Consider the following 23964-nt stretch of genomic DNA (forward strand, 5'->3'; position numbering starts at 1 on the left):
CTACCACCGTTCCTTACATCTCGTTTGATAATCACGTGAACATGGTGCCATATCCGCTTTGGGGCTAGGGTGGAGTTGGAGGAGGATTCTGTGGAAGACGCAGGTAAGTACCAGAATACAAAGTAAAGGCGTTACTGAGAGGCTGAAACTAATGCTGGGGCAAGGTACGAAACCGGGTAACGGTCACAGCGACCGAGATGACGTCACTGTTCATAGACTGGGCTCGAGTAGTGAGTGGTTCATACTTCCGCTGAGCCGTACTAAATTTTAGCCGGCCGAAGTGGCCGTGCGGTTAAAGGCGCTGCAGTCTGGAACCGCAAGACCGCTACGGTCGCAGGTTCGAATCCTGCCTCGGCAAAGGATGTTTGTGATGGCCTTAGGTTAGTTAGGTTTAACTAGTTCTAAGTTCTAGGGGGCTAATGACCTCAGCAGTTGAGTCCCATAGTGCTCAGAGCCATTTGAACCATTTTTACTAAATTTTATCTCCCGCGGGTTCCCTAAAATCATTGTAGATGGACACTGGAACGCCGCCTTCGAGAACATAACAGCTACGGACCCCTTCGGGCACTATGGCCAACAACGGAGAACGCATTGCCGTGCAATATGATGGTATTGGTTATTGCCGCGAAAGTATTACTGGCCATTTGTCTCGCACCGGGGGCGGTATCGTTTACGCGCCGGATTCTGCACACAGCGCTACCCATCGGCAAAATGAAAGTAATAATTTATGTATTCTATGCCCTGAACCACCGCTAACAGAAGTAATATTAATTATACGTCTGGAAGACAGTGCGACCACTCTGCGGATACTGTTAACTAATGTGTACAGTTTCACGCAGTTATATGTACACAGTTCATCTTGCATTTAATCTTTTTCAGCACGTTACCATAATTTATTTGGGCATCAAGCCGTCTGACACTTTCAATTAGGAGAGATCGTCAGCAATCATCAATGAGTTACCATTAGGACGAAGTGTAAAGTGGTAACAGTTGCACGTACGGGGATGGTTTAGTGACAAGTATTTATGAAAATTGACAAACAGTGCCTGAATACAATTCATTGTACAAAATCATTTTTCATGATTGAACTCATGTTCGTACACAAATCCTTTTGCTTTTTAGATTCACCGCTATTTAATAAGTAACACTTGAAATTAGCGGGTGATCAAAAAGTCAGTATAAATTTGAAAACTTAATAAATCACGGAATAATATAGATAGAGAGATAAAAATTGACACACATGCTTGGAATGACATGATGTTTTATTAGAATCAAAAAAAAAACACCCTACATTGCTAGACGAGTGAAAGATCTCTTGCGCGCGTCGTTTGGTGATGATCGTGTGCTCAGCCGCCACATTCCTCATGCTTGGCCTCGGGTCCCCATACCTCAGTCCGTGCGATTATTGGCTTTGGGGTTACCTGAAGTCGCAAGTGTATCGTGATCGACCGACATCTCTAGGGATGCTGAAAGACAACGTCCGACGCCAATGCCTCACCATAACTCCGGACATGCTTTACAGTGCTGTTCACAACATTTTTTCCCGACTACAGCTATTGTTGAGGAATGATGGTGGACATATTGAGCATTTCCTGTAAAAAACATCATCTTTGCTTTGTCTTACTTTGTTATGTTAATTATTGCTATTCTGATCAGATGAAGCGCCATCTGTCGGACATGTTTTGAATGCTTGTATTTTTTTGGTTCTAATAAAACCTCATGTCATTCCAAGCATATGTGTCAATTTGTACCTCTGTATCTACATTATTCCGTGATTCATTCAGTTTTCAAATTTATACTGACTTTTTGATCACTCGGTACCTTCCAGTTGTGTATATAAATCAAGTTACAATCACACATGCTTCATGACGCGTTATTGATCTTTTACGAAAATAGAAACACATATTACAAATGGTACATCAAATAATATTTCTCGGAGAGCAATGCCCGGCTATTGTACTAGTATATAATAACAATCGTGTCATTAACCTGCTTAGCCGTTCAAATTTATTTTACGAGGGCATGCTAAAAAGTAATGCCTCCGAATTTCTTATTTGAAAACTCTTACAGGCTTTTAAGTAAAACTAACTTTATTAACATCCTATTTCTCTGCTTTTCATGTCCAGATATTTGCATCACTCTGTCGCTAGAGGACTCCGAATTACAGCGTGGAAAATAGCGATGTGTAACGTAAGTACGTCGGCGCGTGAGAAACATCATGCTCTAATAGAGTTTCGAATACGAAGAATTCGTCAACACGCAGAGCTCCCTCTTCTTCAGCACGTCATTGCTAGGAGACACATTAGTGATGCGACATCTGCAACAGTCCGTCGCCTTGTGTGCGCTGTCATCGACCATCCTCCATACAGGAGAACACCTTGGAGCATCTCACTTTGATACTGATGAAACGGTACAAGCAGATATGAAGTTGTGGCTCTGTCAACAAAGTCAAATATTCTGCGGTGATGGTATCAAGAAACTTTGCTCTCGCTGGGAGGAATGTGTTGGTCGTCAGGCTGACTATGTTGAGAAAATAAATTTGAAGACACTAAGGATAAAGGTGTAAAATTTTAATGACGTTTATTTTATTTAAGAAGCTTTGTCAGTTTTCAGATTAAAAATTCGAAGGCATTACTTTTCAGAACGCTCTGATGCCTCCACGAAACGGCGGAATAATCTTGAGCACATTTTAGGATTATTAAAATTATTATTCTAGTTTTGACTTGGGTCGGTATGGCCCCAGTTGCTTTTGGATCCTAAAAACAGAACAAAACCAGAGGAAGAGGCACGACGTTCCCATATATCAGTATCGCAAAAAATATTTTAACATGAAATTTTTTTACTATTTTTAAATTTGAAAAGATTCCTCCATAAATTCATCGGATACATTGTGACATTAATGTTCCTATCATTTATTTACGATACCATGTATATACTCGTTTTAACCTTTGAAAATGATGTAGTATCGAAACCTGTAACGCAATATCATATAATAAAAAGTGTGTTTGAGATAGGTGCTGTTTCAAGTGCAAGATGGCCACGACGTTTTGTACTCCATTATGCAGATTATCATAAGAAGACTTAGTGACTTCGAACAAACTGCACATAATTTCAAACCATTTTGGAACTGTTTCTCCTGGACAGCTTCCCGAGAAATAATGAAAGGACAAAAATCTTATATTTTCGCTGTTCATGCAGTAAAGCCTCAGCATCATATGTGACGTTTCAGTTTATTACTTCTTTACTGCTAACTCTATTCACAACACGTTTTGTGAATAGTAAGCATATACACCACCCAAGTTACCTGCAACATTATATCACTGTACGACACATAGTTCAAGGAATATGTCATATATGTCATAAAGATTGAGATACGCAGAAAATCTTTATTCGTTTAAGTCATTTGTAAATTGCTCAGATATTTGAAGCGTGGGAGTCGAGTCATTAAAGAATCTAGGTTTCAGGGAGGAACGACGGTGTAGTTACTGGCGTTGATATTAAGACCTAGTGATCTCCGGTGGTTCGTTAAGAGTGGTAATCTAGTATGATTAATTCTGTTTGTTACCTCCCACTATAAAAAAAACACATACCTACTAGTGCGACAGTTCTCGAACGAAATACGTCCATCTTTATCACGGGGTGTTCAGTCCGTACAGACATTGTAAAGAACATTGCGTCACAAATGCAGAACTGTTCCCTTAAAATTAATATTGAAAAAGCCGATCGCCGTGATCGCGACAGGTTGTACGGCGGCGCACCGTCGACTACTCGCTTAAGAATCCCAGGAGCCAGGCGTACTTCAGAAGCTGTGACGACCTTACCAACCAGCCCATGTGTCTACTGGTCAGAGCTCCGAAAGCTGGAATCTTCACATTCCCCCAGAATATGAGAAAACGGGCGTCTTCAGTCAAAATAATCTGAAAGTCTCCGTGAGCAACCTCCAAAATTTCGCCAAAGGAATTCGGGTTAACCTTGTAGATGATACCAAAACTGCCTCTTTGGTCGTAATATTTTCTCCTTGGTTCAAATGGTTCAAATGGCTCTGAGCACTATGGGACTTAACATCTCAGGTCATCAGTCCCCTAGAACTTAGAACTACTTAAACCTAACTAACCTAAGGAAATCACACACATCCATGCCAGAGGCAGGATTCGGACCTGCGACCGTAGCGGTCGCGCGGTTCCAGACTGAAGCGCCTAGAACCGCTCAGCCACCAGCGGCCGGCATTTTCTCCTTCTACCAACTTCAGACTGGAGAGAGAGAGGATAACATTCCACCATTTTCAACGCCAGAGGGTAAGTAGTGTAGACTTCTAGGTTTCAGTCAATCTATCAGAAGTTACGCCTTCGCTTCAAGGTAAATTGAAAGATATTATAAACCTATGACATCGACATCTAAATCTACACAGATACCCCACAAGCCACCGAAGGGTACGCTACACCACTACTTGTCATTTCCTTTGCTGTTCCACTAGCAAAGCCAGCCGCTGTGGCCGAGCGGTTCTGAGCGCTTCAATCCAAACCGCGCTGCAGCTACGGTCGGAGGTTCGAATCCTGCCTCGGGCATGGATGTGTGTGATGTCCTTTAGGTAGTTAGGTTTAAGTAGTTCTAAGTCTAGGGGACTGATGGCCTCAGATGTTAAGTCCCATAGTACTAAGAGCCATTTGAACCATTTGATTTGAATCCACTCGCAAAACGACTGTGTCTACGCCTCCGTAGGAGCCCTCGCTTCTCGTATCTTATCTTCGTGATCCTTACACGCAATGTGTGTTGCCGGTAGTAGAAATGATGGGCAGCCAGCTTCAGATGCCGGTTCTCTAAATTTTCTCAATAGTGTTTCTCGAAAAGAATTTCACCATCATTCCAGGGATTCCCATTTGAGTTCCCGAAGCATCTCCGTATCACTTACGTGTTGCTCGAACCTACCGGCAACAAATCTAGCCGCCAGCCTCTGAATTGCTTCGATGTCTTCCTTCAATTCTTTCTGGTACGGATCCCAAACACTCAAGCAGTACTCAAGAACAGGTCGCACCAGTGTCCAATATGCGGTCTGCTTGACAGGTGAACCCCTCTTTCCTAAAATTCTCCCAATAAACCGAAGTCGACCATTCGCCATCCCTTCCGCAGTTGTCACATGCTCGTCCCACCTCATATCGCTTTGCAACTATTACTTTTGTCCTCCGACGGAATTAGCAATTAAACCACGTTCAACTATATTATTGTTGTATTTTAAACATAGCTGCGCAACAGCAACGGTTCCACGTAATAAGATTAAAAACAGCCGACCAGTTGCAATGGATAAAGTAATCTTTACCTAGGTTTCGACAGATTTAAATCTATCTTCTTCAGAAGGCGGCAGTATTACATTAATATGGAATGATATGTCATTGTCGGTTTTACAAATATCTGCATAGATCCATTAGTCCAAGTAAAATATAGCCCTGAAAATAGGGTTTGTCAAGTAAATAAAAATTAGTGCACTAATTTGTTTTTGTCAAGTAAATAAAAATTTTTTAGTGCACTAATTTGTTTTTGTCAAGTACATAAAAATTAGTGCATTAATTTTTATTTACTTGACAAACCCTATTTTCAGGGCTATATTATATTTGGACTAATGGATCTATGCAGATATTTGTAAAAACGACAATGACACATCATTCCATATTTATGTAATACTGCCGCCTTCTGAAGAAGATAGATTTAAATCTGTCGAAACCTAGGTAAACATTACTTTATCCATTGCAACTGGTCGGCTGTTTTTAATCTTATTATATTATTGTTGTAAGTTTTCATTTTGTCATTCAGAAAACTGTATTTGTTTCTGATTAGAGTAATTACTAAAAAACTTACCAACTTCTATCACAACTTTACTGCTTCTATCCCTGTACGTTTACATCTCAGAATTTTGTAGTTAAGGAGAACTGATGTTTTCTGTACTAATGCACAATGTATGCGGAAATATTATCCGGATACGAAAATAAAAATCGTTTACTGTGCAGAATTCAGCGCATAACGCAGACAATTTCCTGTGCAGAATTCATCACATAACGCAGACAATTTGGAGCAAACATACCGCTTTCAACTGTATCCGATATTCCAATTACAAACTGTTTTTAGTAGGTAAATAACATTCAAATAGTTGCGCATATTCAAGTGTAACTCAAATAATATTAAAATCGATAGTAAATATTCATCATAATAATGGAATCACAGATAAACAAGTATTTTGTCCGTAACAGAGAATATTACACGCTTCAGTAAGAGAGTAAAGAGAACACAATGACTGGGATGAATCTTCAACTTTTGTAGTCCTGTCTTCCTCAGTTGCGTGTAATATTACGGTATATTGATAATTTTTACTTATGGACCGTCTGACAGCAACTGAATAAAATACAATTTTAGTGCCATACGCGTTTCGCCTTTATTTTCTGCAAGGCATCATCAGTGGCAGGTTGCGTGGACAATTTCTTACATATTACGCTCCTGTTGCATTTTTGGTGTTGTTCTTCTTCTTATGAACGCCAATTTGCGATTTTTTCCACATTCCTAGCACTATGCACTGAACGCTTGTTTTAATGCAATGTTTTGGTTTCTGTTGCCGACTGTCAAATGCTTTTGCCAAGGATCGAATGTTATTGCCAAACTTATGAGTGTAACTATTGAAGTATCTGTGGTCTGTTCGTGTATGCATTTGTGTGTGCGTTTTTGTATGTGTGTGTGTGTGTGTGTGTGTGTGTGTGTGTGTGTGTGTATGTATGTCTCCAGATGGTGTGGGGAAGAGTTTTTTTTTGTTTTGTTATCAATATATCGTAATATTACACGCAACTGAGGAAGACAGGACTATAAAAGTTGAAGTGGGGTGCACTCAGCCCTTGTGAGGCAAAACTGAGGAGCTACTTGTTTCAGAAGTAGCGGCTCCGGTCTCGCGAACTGACAAAACGGCCGGGAGAGTGGTGTGCTGACCACATGCCCCTCTTTATCTGCATCTAGTGACGCCTGTGGGTTAAGGTTGACTCTGAGGCCGGCCGCTACCGTTGGACCTTCATGGCCTGTTCGGGCGGAGTTTAGTTCTTTCTTCATGCCTAATCTGATGTTATGCGTTATACAAGAAAGTTCTCTGCAGAAACAAGAAGAACAGGACATAAAAAAATTTGACTTATCCTGTTTATATAGTTTAATACGAAGAATACATTTTAGGTGTTTAGGGGGTGTACAGGTTGCGAGATGTGGAACATGGAGTTGCAACATGTGTCGGCAACTGTGGCTCTAAGCCCTATGGGTATCGAGCCGAACTGACAAGGATATGATCAAGTCTGACATGTCGGAACCTACCCTGAAATTTTACGCACGGGAAGAATATACAGTAAGAAATCATCCGTCAAGATTTTGGCATGAATTTTCAAAAATGTTAAAATTACTCATTTTTGCCCCCCGAAGAACTGCTTATAACAGCGGTCTGTACAGCCCTTCTTGTGTAACGGGTGAATGTGTGAACAAACAGACGCAGCTGTGACATGAGCACGTATCGCCACTATGCGGTGCTACGTTCTCCAAAGTGCACACACGCTTCAACCGTAACAAAAATGTATCAAATCATGAACTTTTTGAGTAACTCGCACTTCATGTCGACAGGTAGACTGTTGCAAATGTAATTGTTACGCAAGTGACTAGCAAACGAGGGCAAATAGAGACAGTGCGAGTTGTTACATTACAGACGACTTCCACAAGGGATTTTAATTTGTTGATCTGACATATTTTATAACAGTTCCTGTTGCGTGGTTCGTATCATAATTTTTGAGTAATGTATAGCCGGCCGTGGTGGCCGAGCGGTTCTAGGCGCTACAGTCTGGAACTGCGAGACAGCTACGATGGCAGGTTCGAATCCTGCCTCGGGCATGGATGTGTGTGATGTCCTTAGGTTAGTTAGGTTTAACTAGTTCTAAGTTCTAGGGGACTGATGTCCTCGGATGTTAAGTCCCATCGTGCTCAGAGCCATTTTTTTAATAATGTATATTTTACTAACAAAGAGTACCTTCTTTAATCCCTGTACTCGTCATAAGTGTCTATTAGATGTTGAAAACAAACGTTCCTTGCACTAAGAATATCTGATAAAATAAAAATTGATGCATTCAGGCACTTCACAGTAATTACTAGGGATTTTTTTTCCACACAGTATCGTGGTGGAGTAAGAAAAGGTCTTGGCTGTTGATCTGCATTCCAGATATGCTTGATGAGGTTAACAGAATCTTCCGTCGGTTCTTGGTAGAACAACATTATAATAAATGACATGCACCAGTTTGCTTTTGTTATACATTATTACTTTTATTGTTAACTGGTTTTCGGCTTACAAGGTCATCTTCAGACATTTACTGAGTATTATCACCAAAGAAGTTATAATGTTTGCAAACAACATTGGAAGAGAAGTAACACGTCTAGACTGAAGTAGAAACATACAGTAAGTGACACTTTTGACAGTGTGTTGGTAATGCAAAAGTAAAAATTGAACAGTACATAAATAACAATGGAGTAGACAGGAAAACCTTTAACATAAAATAGGAATAGCATGCCTACATAACAGTTTCTATTAATAAACAAAACTAATAAAATAAAATAAAATTAGTACTACACAAGGCTACATCAGGAGGTATGAAATATGGAGAGTGATAACCAAACCTTAAGTTCCTTATGTATTCTGTAGTAACATTGATAATGGTCCCTTCTTTTAATTGGAAACTTCATATAATCATCTCTGTTGTTCATTACTTTGCACACTGTCTCTTCCTACATATTCCCATTCTCATGTATTCATTGAGTTCTTTTGTTTTGTTGAAGTTGTCTTTGTATTCCATATAGACTGTAGTTTCAATAGTTACGGCTTTCATTTCACTGGTACCTTTAGTACTGTCTATGTTTAACACCCCTTGTGGTCCTCGCTCAAATATTGTTCATATTTTACTTTGTTCATTTATTTAAATAAACTGTTACACAGCCACTGTTTTGATTGTAATGATAATGTCAATATGGAGTACCACCACACTTTCAAAGATTGCATTTACTGTAGGTTCCCTCAAACGCCTGCATTTTCCTGCATTTATTTATTTCTGTTTATCTTATTGATATTGCTTAATTTCCTTATGTAATCTGTAGTCAAATGGATAATTGTCTCTTCTTTTGAATGGTTTGGTTATCACTTTCCGTGTCTCATACTTCCTGATGTAGCCTTCTCTAGTACTAATTTTATTTTATTTTATTAGTTTTGTTTATTAATAGGAACTCTTATGTAGGCATGCTATTCCTATTTTGCGTTAAAGGTTTTCCTGTCTACTCCATTGTTATTTATGTACTGCTCAGTTTTTACTTTTTCATTGCATTACCACCACACTGTAAAAGATGTCACTTACTGTATGTTTTTACTTCAGTCTAGACGTGTTACTTCTCTTCCAATGTTGTTTCCAAACATTATAACTTCTTTGGTGATAATACTCAGTAAATGTCTGAAGATGGCCTTGTAAGCCGAAAACCGGTTAACAATAAGAGTAATATTGTCGAATAAAAGCAAACTGGTGCTTTTCATTTATTATGCTTGATCAGATTCTTGAAACGTAGTGACGCAATCTGACAATGCACGAAAGACTGAAGTTTAACAATACTGCTCCTCTAATAAAACAAATTACAAAGAGCTATTGGATTTATATCGTGCGAATATTTTCAAAAAAATACTTTACACTGTAAAAATTTTCTTTAGCGGAAGGCTGAATCATACAAAATGTTCCGGCTGGAATGTGAATTTTATTATCCTTTCGTCGTCCTGATGAAGGCAGAGGTCGTCCAGCCAAGAGTTTAATAAAAGCAATGAATTATTATCTGTAACTGGTAAGAAGATGTTTCGAAAATTATACTCGATATTATTATCTACAATTCTGTGAATGAAATTTTCACTCTACAGCGGAGTGTGCGCTGATATGACACTTACTGGCAGATTAAAACTGTCTGCCGGACCGAGACTCGAACTCGGGACCTTTGCCTTCCGCGGGCAAGTGCTCTACCGACTGAGTTACCCAAGCATGACTCACGCCCCGTCCTCACAGCTTTACTTCTGCCAGTACCACGTCTCCTACCTTCCAAACTTTACAGAAGCTCTCCTGCGAACCTTGCAGTACTAGCACTCCTGAAAGAAAGGATATTGCGGAGACATGGCTTAGCCACAGCCTGGGGGATGTTTCTAGAATGAAATTTTCACTCTACAGCGGAGTGTGCGCTGATACGAAACTTCCTGGCAGATTAAAACTGTGTGCCGGACCGAGACTCGAACTCGGGACCTTTGCCTTTCGCGGGCATGTGCTCTACCGACTGAGTTACCCAAGCACGACTCACGCCCCGTCCTCACAGCTTTACTTCTGCCAGTATCTCGTCTCCTACCTTCCAAACTTTACAGAAGCTCTCCTGCGAACCTTGCAGAACTCGCACTCCTGAAAGAAAGGATACTGCGGAGACACGGCTTAGCCACAGCCTGGGGGATGTTTCTAGAATGAAATTTTCACTCTACAGCGGAGTGTGCGCTGATATGAAACTTCCTGGCAGATTAAATCTGTGTGCCGGACCGAGACTTGAACTTGGGACCTAGTTCTGTGCTATGTGTGCTATGTGCTATGTGTTGTCATATGTATAAGAGTTCCACTTCATGTGATTCAAATCATTCATAAGTTCTGTTGTGTGTGACTACACAGTATCATCATCTTCATAATCCTCTCAATCAAACTAATCATCAAAACCATTAATAAATGAGGGTTGAATACCACCAAACCACCTCAGCAGCATTGCATATCATATAACCTAAACCTATCATCATCATCATCCTCATCCAAATAGCCCTACGAAAATTCAATATCAAATCAAACCATCTTCCATCAATAAACTGTAAACATCAATTCACGTGAATCGGAAACAGGAATGAGTCTGCAACCTCAAATCCTTAATACAAATGCAAATCACAACATCAGTTACCTTATTTCAAGAAAATCCTCGACAATTCAGCAATTTCAGCATATCTCTCATGTGTACATAACTGAGTGAAACATGTATATAGTGTATCATGGCGATAGTCCCTTCTTAACAGTATAAATCACTTCAACCCTTTCATAAATCATTACATCTTTCAACATCACATGTGTTCTTATATACAGTAACACATAAATTCAGTTGTCAATCATATAACAGTATGAGGAGCAAAACATATTAATTCCTTCCATGCGAATAATATATATAAGTTAAAAAAACAGTGATCGGATGTATATAGTTCTTTCTAACTGCACAAATGTACCATAAAATCTTTAAGTATGTATTAATAAGCTTAGTGTATCTTCACACAATTCACCTTTCATTTCTGGATAAGCTGATAAAAATACAGTATGGACTGTTGTCTGTAAAGATGTGTAACTGTTTCTCACTAGAAAATACATATTGGTTTTTCCTGGCAACGTAAGTTCAAATCATAGTCCTCATATATCAGTAATAGTCACAATCGGTAGAATGTAAATGTCAAATTATCAATCCATCTGATGATGCAGATTACTCAATCAAAACAAAATGTATTTTATATTACAAATTAAATCACATGAAAACATCTTACATAATAAATATAAGCAAACATAGGTACAAAAAATCAACATATGTATTGTCGGAAGCTTGTGTGTCAGAAAGGTATCGTAGAATGTGGCATCAGTGTTTTCGAGAAAAAAATGTCACATTAGCTGGGGCATCTTGCATAAGCCACATGCATAGTACTCAAAGATTGTGTACCCCCTGAGGGATTGCAATTATTGCACATAAGGCTTCAACTGAGTGACATATTTTAAACCAAATAGCTTTTTTGATGTGGGATAGATAAGTTGGTAGGCGTTTAGATGTGGTTTCTCATAAACTTCAAATGGAACAATGTAAACATCGAAATATTTCTTGATCTCTCTATTGATTGCCTTGGATTTCTCATAACTTTTGGTTAAGACTATATCACCTACATTGTACTGTGTAAACTTTCCTTTTGAATCATGTTTAAGATTTCTCTTGGCACAGTGTGTTTCAATATTTTTCTTTACTATTTCCATTCTCTCGTCCGGTGTTAACTCATTACAGACAGGGAAATTGATCAATTCATACAAGATGTTTGGTGGGTGTTTGTTAATATGGACTTCATAAGGCATAAAGGCAGTTGTTGTATGTTGTAAGGTGTTCAAACAATCTTCAAAATCACGTATGTAACTTGACCAATTTGTATGATCTTTAGAGCAGTAAGTTCTACAAAGCCTGCCTATTTCACGCATATAGCCCTCAGTTGGGTTACAAGATGGAGAATAAACAGAAATAAGAACGTGCTTAATGTATTGATCTTTCACGAAATCTTTCCAAAGGTTAGATGTAAATTGGCTCCCATTGTCGAAAAGTATGGCTTTTGGTTTTCCAACCTGTGTGAAGTAATCATTACAGAAACAGTTTAAAATTTTCCTACTGGTTGCCTTCGTTAGTGGATACAATTTTACTAGTTTAGTGAATAAGTCAACAACTACAAACAAATACGTATAACCCTCGTTAGGTCTCGGCAATTGGCCAAACAAATCAATTCCTATCAGTTCCAATTTGCCTTTTGGCACAATACTTTGTAAATAACCTTGGTATTTCTGATTTGTGACTTTTACTCTTTGACACCGATCACATTTTTGTATAACCTGTCATACTCTTCTAAACATATTATTAAAATAGACATTTTCCTTAAGTTTGTCAGTGCATTTCATGATTCCACAGTGTCCATAGCTCTCATGTGTGTACTTAATTAAAACGTCAACACATTGAATAGGCCAACAAACCTTCCAGTGTCAGAGTCAGTGTTATGTCTCCTGAATAAAATGCCTTTAAAATTTTGATAATACATGCGAACCTTTTCATAAACCCTTTTACCAATAAGGCTTTTCATAAGTTTCAAATCATCATCCTGGTTCTGGTATCTCCTAAGTTGACGGAAAATGTTGGTAATTTCCTTTTCACCCTTAATCCCTCTCATGTACATTATTTTAAACACTTTGTTATCCAATAGTTCTTCTTCCCGGCCAACCCTCACAGATAATCTAGACAAAGCATCAGCAATTATAAAAATGGCTCTGAGCACTATGGGACTTAACATCTGAGGTCATCAGTCCCCTAGAACTTAGAACTACTTAAACCTAACTAACCTAAGGACATTACATACATCCATGCCCGAGGCAGGATTCGAACCTGCGACCGTAGCAGTCGCGCGGTTCCGGACTGCGCGCCTAGAACCGCAAGACCACCGCGGCCGGCTCAGCAATTATATTCCGATCTCCTTTTATATACTGAATGCTATAATCAAATTGTTGCAAAAAGGTGGCCCACATGGTTAATCTACTATTGAAAAGTTTACAGTCTTGAATATATCATAGTGCTTTGTGATCCGTGAAAACTATAACTTTATGGCCTGCTAGATAGTTCCTGTATTTAGTGAAACCCCATACAATGGGAAGTAGTTCCTTCTCAGTCACCCTGTAGTTACATTCATGTTTCTGCAGACCTCGGCTGGCAAAACTGATTGAAATATGTTCTATTTTTCCATCAATTTCCTTGTGTTGAAACAAATGTACACCGAATCCGTAATCTGAACCACCTGTCATTAGGCAAAACGGTAGTGAAAGGTCAGGTCTGTGGAGTAATTGACTGTTATTTAGTTGTTGTTTGATCTCATCGAATGCTGCTTGACAGTGATCTGTCCATTCCCATATGGTGTTCTTTTTTTTAATAGCTCTCTCAAACACAGTGCATTTAAAGCTTGGGTGCTGACATACTTACGATAAAAATTACATCTACCATAAAAAGACCTCAGCTGTTTCTTGTTCTTTGGCCATGGAAACTGGACAATTGCAGAAATTTTATCACTGTCAGGTAGAATGCCTTCTCTGTTAATTATATGGCCCAAAAACTTCAAGTCTGATACTCCAAATTTGCATTTACTTAATTTAAGGGTCATACCGCCTTGCTTGAACTTATTAGCTAATTTGTACAAAGTATCAAGGTGTCCCTCCAAAATTTTGCTGGTTATTAATATGTCATCCACGTAAATAATTAGTTTAGATAGTAATTCACTTCCAATCACATGATCCAAAGCTTGAATAAACTCAGCTACAGACACATTCAGCCCAGACAGAACAACACAATACTGAAAACATTTACCATTATGTAAAAAGGCTGTGTACTGCCTTGAATCATGTGCAGATGTGATTTGATGAAAACCTGAGGTCAAATCCAGGCTAGAAAAATATTTTGTATGTTTGAATTTGCACAAGATTTCCTCCATGGATTCAGGACGATCTGTTTCTCTTTCTATAAACTTATTCAGGTTACATGAATCCAATACCAGTCTAACACCACCACCCTTCTTTTGAAATACAGACCATCGGGCTGTTATATGGACTGTGACTTCTCTCTACTATTCTCCATTTTTGCATTTTCTGGACTTCCCTCTCCACTTCTTTCGTTTTACAGATAGGTACCCCATAACCCTTAATGAAAAAGGGTTTGCGTGGCTTTAACTTCAAATGACGTTCATAATCTTTGACCTTATCAGGTTGATCATTAAAAATGTTACTATTTTCCAAGAGAAAATTTTCTAATTCCTGCTTTTCAGTCTCAGTCAAGTCATTTGCTTCTTTTACCTTTTCTGATATGGTTAGGGAGTAGCTATCATCAACCAAATTCTGGTTATTGGGATCCCTATTTTCCTCTTCCTCCATGTAATGGCTGCACTCTGGATAAATTATTTCCCTAATATGGTTACTACTGTTTCTGCTTGAATTTAAGTGGATCACTACTTTACCTTGAATACTGGCCTTTGGTTCAGTGAACAGTAATTCTGAATTTTGCCAATCAAAACTCACCTTTGCCTTAACTATCCAGTCCATCCCTAAAATCATTTGCTCATTGAGATCTGGAATAACTAAACAACCGTGTTCAAAATCAATGTTGCCAACAGAAAATGTAACTAAAGCTTGTTTATATATTAACTTACTAAAGTTGCCAGTGGCGCCTTTAATCCGTACACCTGTGATGGGAAATGCGTTGTAACTTTCAGTGTCTTTTATCCTGTTCCTCAACTTGGCTGAGATACTACTAATGGGACGGCCAGTGTCAATCAAACAAAGTCCTGACCAATTGTCAATGCTTATTTCTACGTAAGGGCTACCTAAGGTAATATTTGGGTCACCATTCACATTCTCTGCCAGCAAGTCACTTTCTAATTCAGTTGTATCGATGTTGTTACATACTTCTTCACCATAGATTTCAATGTCAGAATCAGCATAAGATTGAGTGTCATTATGACTGGAACCAAATACACATGAAACAGATACCTTACTTTCACTAGACTTAAAATTATCTTTCGTGGATGGATCTGATTTGACGACTTCACATTCCTTATTATTTTCTAAACAAACTTCACTTTCACTGATAATATATTCCAAAATCATCTCACCTATCAACTTAGCTTGTTCCTTCTTATTAGTAGATTCACTTAAGATTTCTTTTATACAAATTGTTACCAATACATTGTTTGCACTCTTAATATCTTCACATAAACCAATTTCGCATTCAGAGCTACTTTCAGCTGCAACACCATTATCAATAATTTCAGCATAAATAATGCCATCTAATTCCTCTTGCGTACATAATCATCAAATACATCATCCTTCACAACACTATCTTTACCAAAATCATCATCAAAATAAACTGTGGGTGATGCCTCTGCATGCACATCTGCCTTAACTACAAAGTGTTCAACATCTGAAGTTACATTACTGAAATCGCTACCTGTTTCATTATCAGAGTCAGGTGTTATTTCCTCATTTTGGCTACCAATTTCTACTAATATAGATACCTCATTATCCTTACCTTCATCAGAAAACAAGCTAGTGATACCATACATATCATAAGTTCTGTCTACATCAGGTGTTGATGTGTCATAAATTAATGTTAAGTCATGTTCATTAAGGTCAAACTGCGGCCCTGCTTGAGTATGTGCATTATTCAATTCACTCAACATGTGATCCCAAAAGTTTCGCTTATAATTAGTATCATCTAAGTAGTAGTCACTATTTACATTACTTTTATGATTGCTTTTATGTTTCCGTCTCTTTAACCTCCTATTTGCCTGGTTTGTGCCATAACTATTCACCTCAAATTGACAGGCTCCCAACGAGGTGGTTACCTGTGTCCCTGGTTGGAATTGCTGTTGTGAGGCTGATTACTGTTTCTCTATTCGTGACGGTTTTCGTGTCTGTTGTAACTACTGTTTTGGTTACCATGCCTGTTATTATTTCTGTGTCCATTATATTGTTGTGACCCCCCTCCCCATTCCTATTGTGAGTGTTTCTGAGGTTTTGATTGTACTGTCTGTCATCATTCTGCCATGCGCGGTTAATTCTGTCTACATAACGTAAAAATTCGTCAACACTATCATCTGGTCCATATACAAGTCCCCACTGATAACGGTGTGGTAGGCGCCGTTTCAATGCATCAATCTGTATCAGTTCGTCCAAAGGTTTGCTCAAATGTGACAATGTCCCTAATTGTTTTTCACAAAATTCTCGCATGCTAATTGCAAGACCTGTGTGATATTTGCTACCGTTAAGCAATTCAGATTTTATTCTTGCCTGTTTGTTTTCCCACCAAAACTTTGCCAAGAATTGGCGTTCAAAATCGGCAAAAGACGTAGTATTTGTATCAATGTTTTGGTTCGCCCATGTAAGGGCTTCACCATCCAAAAAATGCTTCGCAAATATAACTTTAGCAGACTCTGGCATGTTAGGTTGGAAACAGTCTTTGCACTGATGCACAAAGTCAACCGGATGCAATTTCGCATCACCTGGGTAACATTTTAAACCAACATTGTTACAACTATGCACAAACATTTGGTTTGAATCAAAATTGGACATTATATTATATTGCAGTTTTGAAACTTCAGAGCTGACTGTTTGCATTTCTATTGTTACACTTTCTACTTTCTCGTCAATACGGAATATCTTATCAGAAACAAATTCAGAATTTAATTTCAATCTTTCCCCTACCACTTCTTTTTCTGAAACAATGAGTTCCTGCAACATTTTTAACTCGTCTTTTCGGTTCACTAATTCATTTAAAACGACTACTTCTGTGTTTTTGACACGTTCGTTTACTAATTCAACGCTTTTGTTTGTTTCTTTAAATTCGGAGATTGTGAAAGCCTCCAAACAGTCAACTTTGGTTTCCACCCCTTTTATGTCACATGCAAAAATTTGTACTTTGTTATTTGTTGCATTGATTTATTCTCTCAATGATTTCAAATTTTGGTCCAGCTTTTCTGTGACCTCTTTAATGATGCTCCCTAATTGGTTATTTTGAGTTACAAATTGTTCTAGTTTATTATTCAACAATTGAGATATCTGATCAATTAAATTTGGTTGCTGATTTGCTCCCGAAAAACCATGAAAAGGCGAACAACTACTGCTCGCGGAATTTGCTTCACTGTTTAAGTGTACATTTGGAGTTGAAGCATGAAATTGACGGCCTGACCGCGTGGTCATGCCTATTCGATTTAACTGAGTTTCGCTCATTTTGATCAAAGTGGCTGAACACTAGACAAAACACTTTCCTGCCTATCAAGTGAAATTGTCACACGCACACAATGAAACAAAAACAGAAAATTGTAGGACACTATCTGCGACTGAAATAAAAATAATTAAATGGGGTACTTATCTGATTCATTCGCGATGTCATTCCAGAATATCAATTTTGCTCCTGGCGACGTCCGTGGCGCAGTCTGCAACGTACAAGATTGTGGTTCCTGTCTCTTGTACATGGAATTCTTGCGAGTCGTGCTCTGCACAGTCTTCCACTTAATCCCAGCTCCTCCACCACGTTGAGATGTTTATATTTTCCCACCTCCGCGTTGCAGATGTTTTGAGTGAAATGCCCAGTCGATGCGCTGTTGTTTTCACGTCAATTCTACCAACATTGAGAGTTGTTTAGTTCTCGGGGTTTTGTAAACTTCCTGGATTCGTGTCTCGTCGCTGTGCAGCTTATAAAAAGGATTGCGGAAGACTCCCAAATAAATTCCAAAGTACAGTGCAGTTTTAATACCAATATATTTCCAGGACTCTGGTGTCCGAACCTGGTGAACTGTATCGGTTACATCACATGTACCCAAAGTTGACATCAAACGACACAGAGTCCCCTACAATACATTTGCTCGCAACCCTAGCCAAAAAACGAGTGCCCCAAGGCGCCTGCGTGACCTCTATTTATACTTTTGTTAACAATTACAGACAATGAAAATTACAATTTGATGTAAAAACACAGTTAAAAGATAAACCGAATATGAGATACACATTGCTAAAAATTTACAATCTCAGTGCTGATCAAGGTGAACCTATTTTCAACTTAGCTACGAGTTAAATAATATTTTGCGACTAATTATGTTACAGGTAACAATTACATTTCTAAATTTGTTTATAACAAATAAACTAGTGCCTGAATTTTAGTGATAACATATATCGGAGATTCAATTAACGTGCTTTATTTATATGTTCTATTTAATTTGTTGTAGTAATTTTATACTGATGGGTTTATTGGTACATTCTGACCATGTGCTACATTTCTTTCGATTAGTTACAGTATTAATTTCACATTTATATTGTGTTTCTCACATAAGAAGAATGTTAATCAGCAAAGCATCGTTTTCGAATTATATGTATACTGAAATAGTGGTTATTTTTGTATGTAATTTGGAAGCAGGTCACTGTACAATTGGACAATTAGGACTGGTGTTTATCTTTAATGCTTCCCGAGGGGTTGTGATAGGTAGCAATGAGATACAATAATATTTCAGCCGCCATGTACCCTGTTGGTTGTAGCCCCCTGACAACACAGGTACCGCGCTGCTGATGCCTGCGCCGTTAACTCCCCACGTACGCCAAGGCGTAGATGCCAATCTCACTGGAGTATCGTGACTCCTGGCAATGACCATCCTGCCAGGTGGCCCTTGCTGCGGCCAGGTGGCGCCAGTAGGGAGAGCCCTAGGTCGAAATGGGTGGCATCAGGGCGGATAACATGTAATGAAGTGTGGCACACCTTCTGTTGCTGGTGGCCAGCCGCCAGCAGTCTCTAAGCGTATGAGGGTGCAATTCTATGTTCATAAGTATGACCCCAGATCGTTTCCCTCCCTCGCCCCACCATGGGAGGAATTAAAGGCTAAGGATGACAGTGAAGCTTATTCGATCCAGTACCTAGTATGTATGAGAGCTGATGGGGAGTCTTTCATGACAATGAAGCCTCAGTTCTTTGTAGAGCATTTAGAGGACATGTTTGGGAAGGTGGAGGGCTTGTCCAAAACGCGCTCTTGGGCAGTTTTCATAAAAACAGCATCCTCTGCCCAGTCACAGGCATTACTCGCATGTGACAGGTTGGGGTATATTTCTGTTATCATCACGCCCCATAAGTGCTTAAATACTGTCCAGTGTGTTATATTCCACAGGGACCTCCTTTTGCAGTCTGATGACGAGCTGCGTGCCAATTTAGAGTGCTAAGGTGTTCATTTCGTCCGGCGCATTCAACAGGGTCCGAGAGATAATCAGGTTGCCGCTGCGGGGGAGAGATATAGGGCTTGACGTCAAAACGGTAGACCATCACCTTGACCTTATCACCCACGAAGGCCAAGATGAAGGCACCAGTGGCAACCAAACCTGAACAGCGACAGCTTCCAAAGGTGTTTCAAGACGTACACATTGGCTGTAAAGAGAGTTAAGGAAGCGAAAATTGGCAACTGATTCTAAATAATGAGAAGTGTGCCTCAGGCTGTTACTGTCTGCTGTCTCTATCTTCCACTGGATGTTGATATCCCACAGCATGTATTGGCTGAGCTCATAGCCCAACTGCCACCACCTTTTCTCTTACTGGGCGACTTTAACGCCCATAACAGTTTGTGGGGTATATTGATGGCTTTCCGCACATGCAGCACGGAAGGGAAAAGATGCTGCAAAGGCTGGGATCCCGTGGTAGCCAAGCACGAACCCACCAAAGAGCGGCGAGCCCCCTGGAGGGTCCTCATCTGGTGCCAACAGCCACAGCCAAGGGCAAATTGATTGTAATGCTACATGGTCTTAAGCTGGTCAAAGAAAGGCGCTACGTAGTAACATGTCTACCAGTTGCCTATACACTAGTGTACGGAAACTTTAAAAATTGGAAAAAGTTAACATGCAACTGTATTTTGCCTCAGTAAGTATAGGTTAGAGATGTAACTCCTCTTGGTTCTTTTACTATGCAGTTGCTTAGAGGATAAATTTAATTCACACAGTTTAGTAGTCTTACTGCTATTTCAGTCATTTTTTAAATTTTTAGAATTTCTATACACAAGTGTATAGGTAACTGGTGGACATATTACTACACTAGAACCATCTCGTTACTGTCTTGAGTTGAGACCACGTAGCATTAAGATTACCCTGCACTTGCCTGTGGTGCTTCACAGCAGATGACAAGGCACGATGCACCCTTATGTCAGTAATATAAACAGTATTTCAACATGAAAATCTTTTTATATTTTTCTTTTTTAGTTTTGTAAGATTTCTCCATAAACGTTAGCAGATTCATTGTGGCATTAATGTGACCATTAATTATTTATATCATGATTATACTCCTTTTTGCATTTGAAAACGATGTAATATCGAAAATCGTCAAGCAGTTTCACGCAACTGAAAGTGTAACTGAGACAGGTAAATTTTTAGTAGTCTCATTCTCTAATATGATCTGCACGGATATAATCTGGGTACTCTGGACACTGTGAGTTAGTCTGATACCCAGTTCCTAACTTAAATACTCTTGACTTACTGCGTTAAACCTTTAACTCTAAATTATGCCTTATAATGAGTAAGAGTATAACAGTACTTTAAATTTTCAAACCCGAACTAACTGTATGAAATACTGAAAATCGACTTTTTGTTGGCCTGGTAACCGTTAGATAAGCAACCTTCGAATGGGACCGAGTAGTCGTACTAGCAGTTTATTAATACTCAGACTCAGAAAATACTGCTGAAACACCTCGGAAATGTTCAGGTTCAGCCTGCAGAATTAGTTACCGTTTCCGGTCTCTGCGGGCAAATGAATCCCACACTCGCACAGTGCAAGGAGACTGTACATACCCCAGTGCAGCAGCTAGTATGAGTTGCAGTGCTGGACGCGTTAGTTGCGCTTTTGTTACTGGTTACTCACATGGCGCCCACGTAGAGGGCGTGCCGGTGTTCGTCCAGGTGGAAGGTGCGGTAGAACAGCCGGCCGCACGAGAACTCCCTCTCCACGCCTGCAACAGAGGGACGAGGCGCGCGTGTTCACAGGGCGTAAGGGAGACACAGATAATGTTCAATATACCGCAGCCGTCGAAGCACACAGAAACTGTGCACTCCAGCGGACGCTTCCAAATGATGTTAGACGTATCACTAGGGATAGGGGCATTGACGGTGTGAAATAAGTACACCCTCAGAGTAGTGAAGCAACTTACATCTACATCTACATCTACATGGATACTCTGCAAATCACATTTAAGTGCCTGGCAGAGGGTTCATCGAACCACCTGCACAATACTCTATTATTCCAATCTCACACAGCGCGCGGAAAGAATGAACACCTATATCCTTCTGTACGAGCTCTGATTTCCCTTATTTTACCTTGGTGATCGTTCCTCCCTATGTAGGTTGGCGTCAACAAAATATTTTCGCATTCGGAGGAGAAAGTTGGTGATTGGAATTTCGTGATAAGTTTCCGTCGCAACGAAAAACGCCTTTCTTTTAATGACTTCCAGCCCAAATCCTGAATCATTTCTGTGACACTCTCTCCCATATTTCGCGATAATACAAAACGTGCTACCTTTTTTTGAACTCAGTCAGTCCTATCTGGTAAGGATCCCACACCGCGCAGCAGTATTCTAAAAGAGGACGGACAAGCGTAATGTAGGCAGTCTCCTCAGTAGACCTGTTACATTTTCTAAGTGTCCTGCCAATAAAACGCAGCCTTTGGTTAGCCTTCCCAACAATTTAAATCACTTAATAAAAGCAAGTCTTCTGGTCCAGACTGTATACCAATTAGTTACTATCAGAGTATGCTGATGCAATATCTCCATACTTGACAACCATATACAACCACTCGCTCGACGAAAGATCCGTACCCAAAGATTGGAAAGCTGCACAGGTCCACCAGTATTCAAGAAAATTACAGCCCCATATCATTAACGTCGATATGCAGTGGGATTTTGGAACATATATTGTGTTCAAGGTTTATGAATTATCTCGAAGAAAACGTCTATTGACACACACAAAATGTGTGTGAAATCTTATGGGACTTAACTGCTAAGGTCATCAGTCCCTAAGCTTACACACTACTTAACCTGAATTATCCTAAGGACAAATATACACACACCCTTGCTCGAGGGAGGACTCGAACCTCCGCCGGCACCAGCCGCACAGTCCACGACTGCAGCGGCTGAGACCGCTCGGCTAATCCTGCGCGGCTATTGACACACGCTCTTGTGAAACACAACAAGCTCTTTACTCACACGAATTGTTGAGTGCTATTGGCAAGGGATATCAAATTGATTCCGTATTTCTATATTTCCAAAAGGCTTTTGACACTGCACCACACGAGCGGCGTGCAGTGAAATTGCGTGCTTATGGAGTATCGTCTTACATATTTGACTGCATTCGTGATTTCTGGCGTTTCTCAAGTTAGCGTTACAGGCCCTCTGCTGTTCCTTATTTATATATAAGCGATTTAGGAGACAATCTGAGCATCCGTCTTTGCTTATTTACAGATGATGCAGTCGTTTATCGTCCTGTAAACTCATTAGAACGTCAAAACAAATTCAAAAATGATTTAAGAAAGATATTTAAATCGTTCAGAAATTTGCAGCTGATTCTAAATAATGAAAAGTGTGAGGGTAATCATATGAGTGTTAAAAACAATCCGTTAAACTTCGGTCACATGATAAATCAGTCTAATCTGAAGGCTGTAAATTCAACTAAATACTTAGGGAATACAATTACGAACAATTTAAATTGCAAATAACACATAGAAAATGTTGTGGGAAAGCCAAACTAAAGACTCCGTTTTATTGGCAAAACACTTACAAAATGTAACAGATCTACTAAAGTTATTGCCTACACTACTCTTGTCTGCACTCTTTTGCAGTACTGCTGCGCGATGTGGGATCCTTACCAGATAGTATTAACGGGGTACACGGAGAAAGTTCTAAGATGAGCAGCACGTTTCGTATTATCGCAAAATAGGGGGCAGTGTGTCATAGACATGATACAGGATTTGGGATGGACATCATTAAAACAAAGGCGTTTTTCACTGCGGCGGAATCTTCTCACGAAATTTCAATCACCAGCTTTCTCTCCCGAATGCGAAAATATCTTATTGACGCCGATCGACATAGGGAGAAACGATCATCATAATAAAATAAGGGAAATCAGAGCTCGCACGGACAGATATAGGTGTTCGTTTTTACCGTCCGCTGTTCGAGAGTGGAACAATAGAAAATGATTGTGAAGGTGATTCGATGCACCCTCTGCAAGGCACTTAAGTGTGATTTGCAGGGTATCCATGTGGATGCAGAGGGTGGATCTAATACTTGCAATTGTGATTCTTGACATTTTTCGCGCCAACAGCCCACTATACCGACTTTCATATTTTCGCAATAAATTCATCTTCCTAATTTTTCTGTCAAACACTACAACAGTCGATAGAGTGGTGGGACTGGAAATAGGTGTGTGTTTATTCCCTAGGACACCAAAACGCATGAATCACTTCTGACATACGTTGGAATTCCTGATTGGTGAGCTCACTACCGAACTGTATTAACTCAAGCACTGATACGTGAAGTCA

The 23964-nt window shown here is 39.5% G+C and overlaps 1 protein-coding gene across 1 annotated transcript in view; it reads right to left on the reverse strand.

The window, feature by feature from the left end:
* Nucleotides 1-23964, reverse strand: part of LOC126413238 (semaphorin-2A-like) — a 1385371-nt gene that overhangs the window by 845098 nt on the left and 516309 nt on the right. The window contains exon 2 of the mRNA XM_050083137.1: nt 21298-21385. Coding sequence (XP_049939094.1) covers nt 21298-21385 — 88 coding nt within the window. The remainder of the gene's footprint in view (nt 1-21297; nt 21386-23964) is intronic.

Source organism: Schistocerca serialis, chromosome 7 (genome assembly GCF_023864345.2).
Source record: "Schistocerca serialis cubense isolate TAMUIC-IGC-003099 chromosome 7, iqSchSeri2.2, whole genome shotgun sequence".
Taxonomy (NCBI): Eukaryota; Metazoa; Arthropoda; class Insecta; order Orthoptera; family Acrididae; genus Schistocerca; species Schistocerca serialis.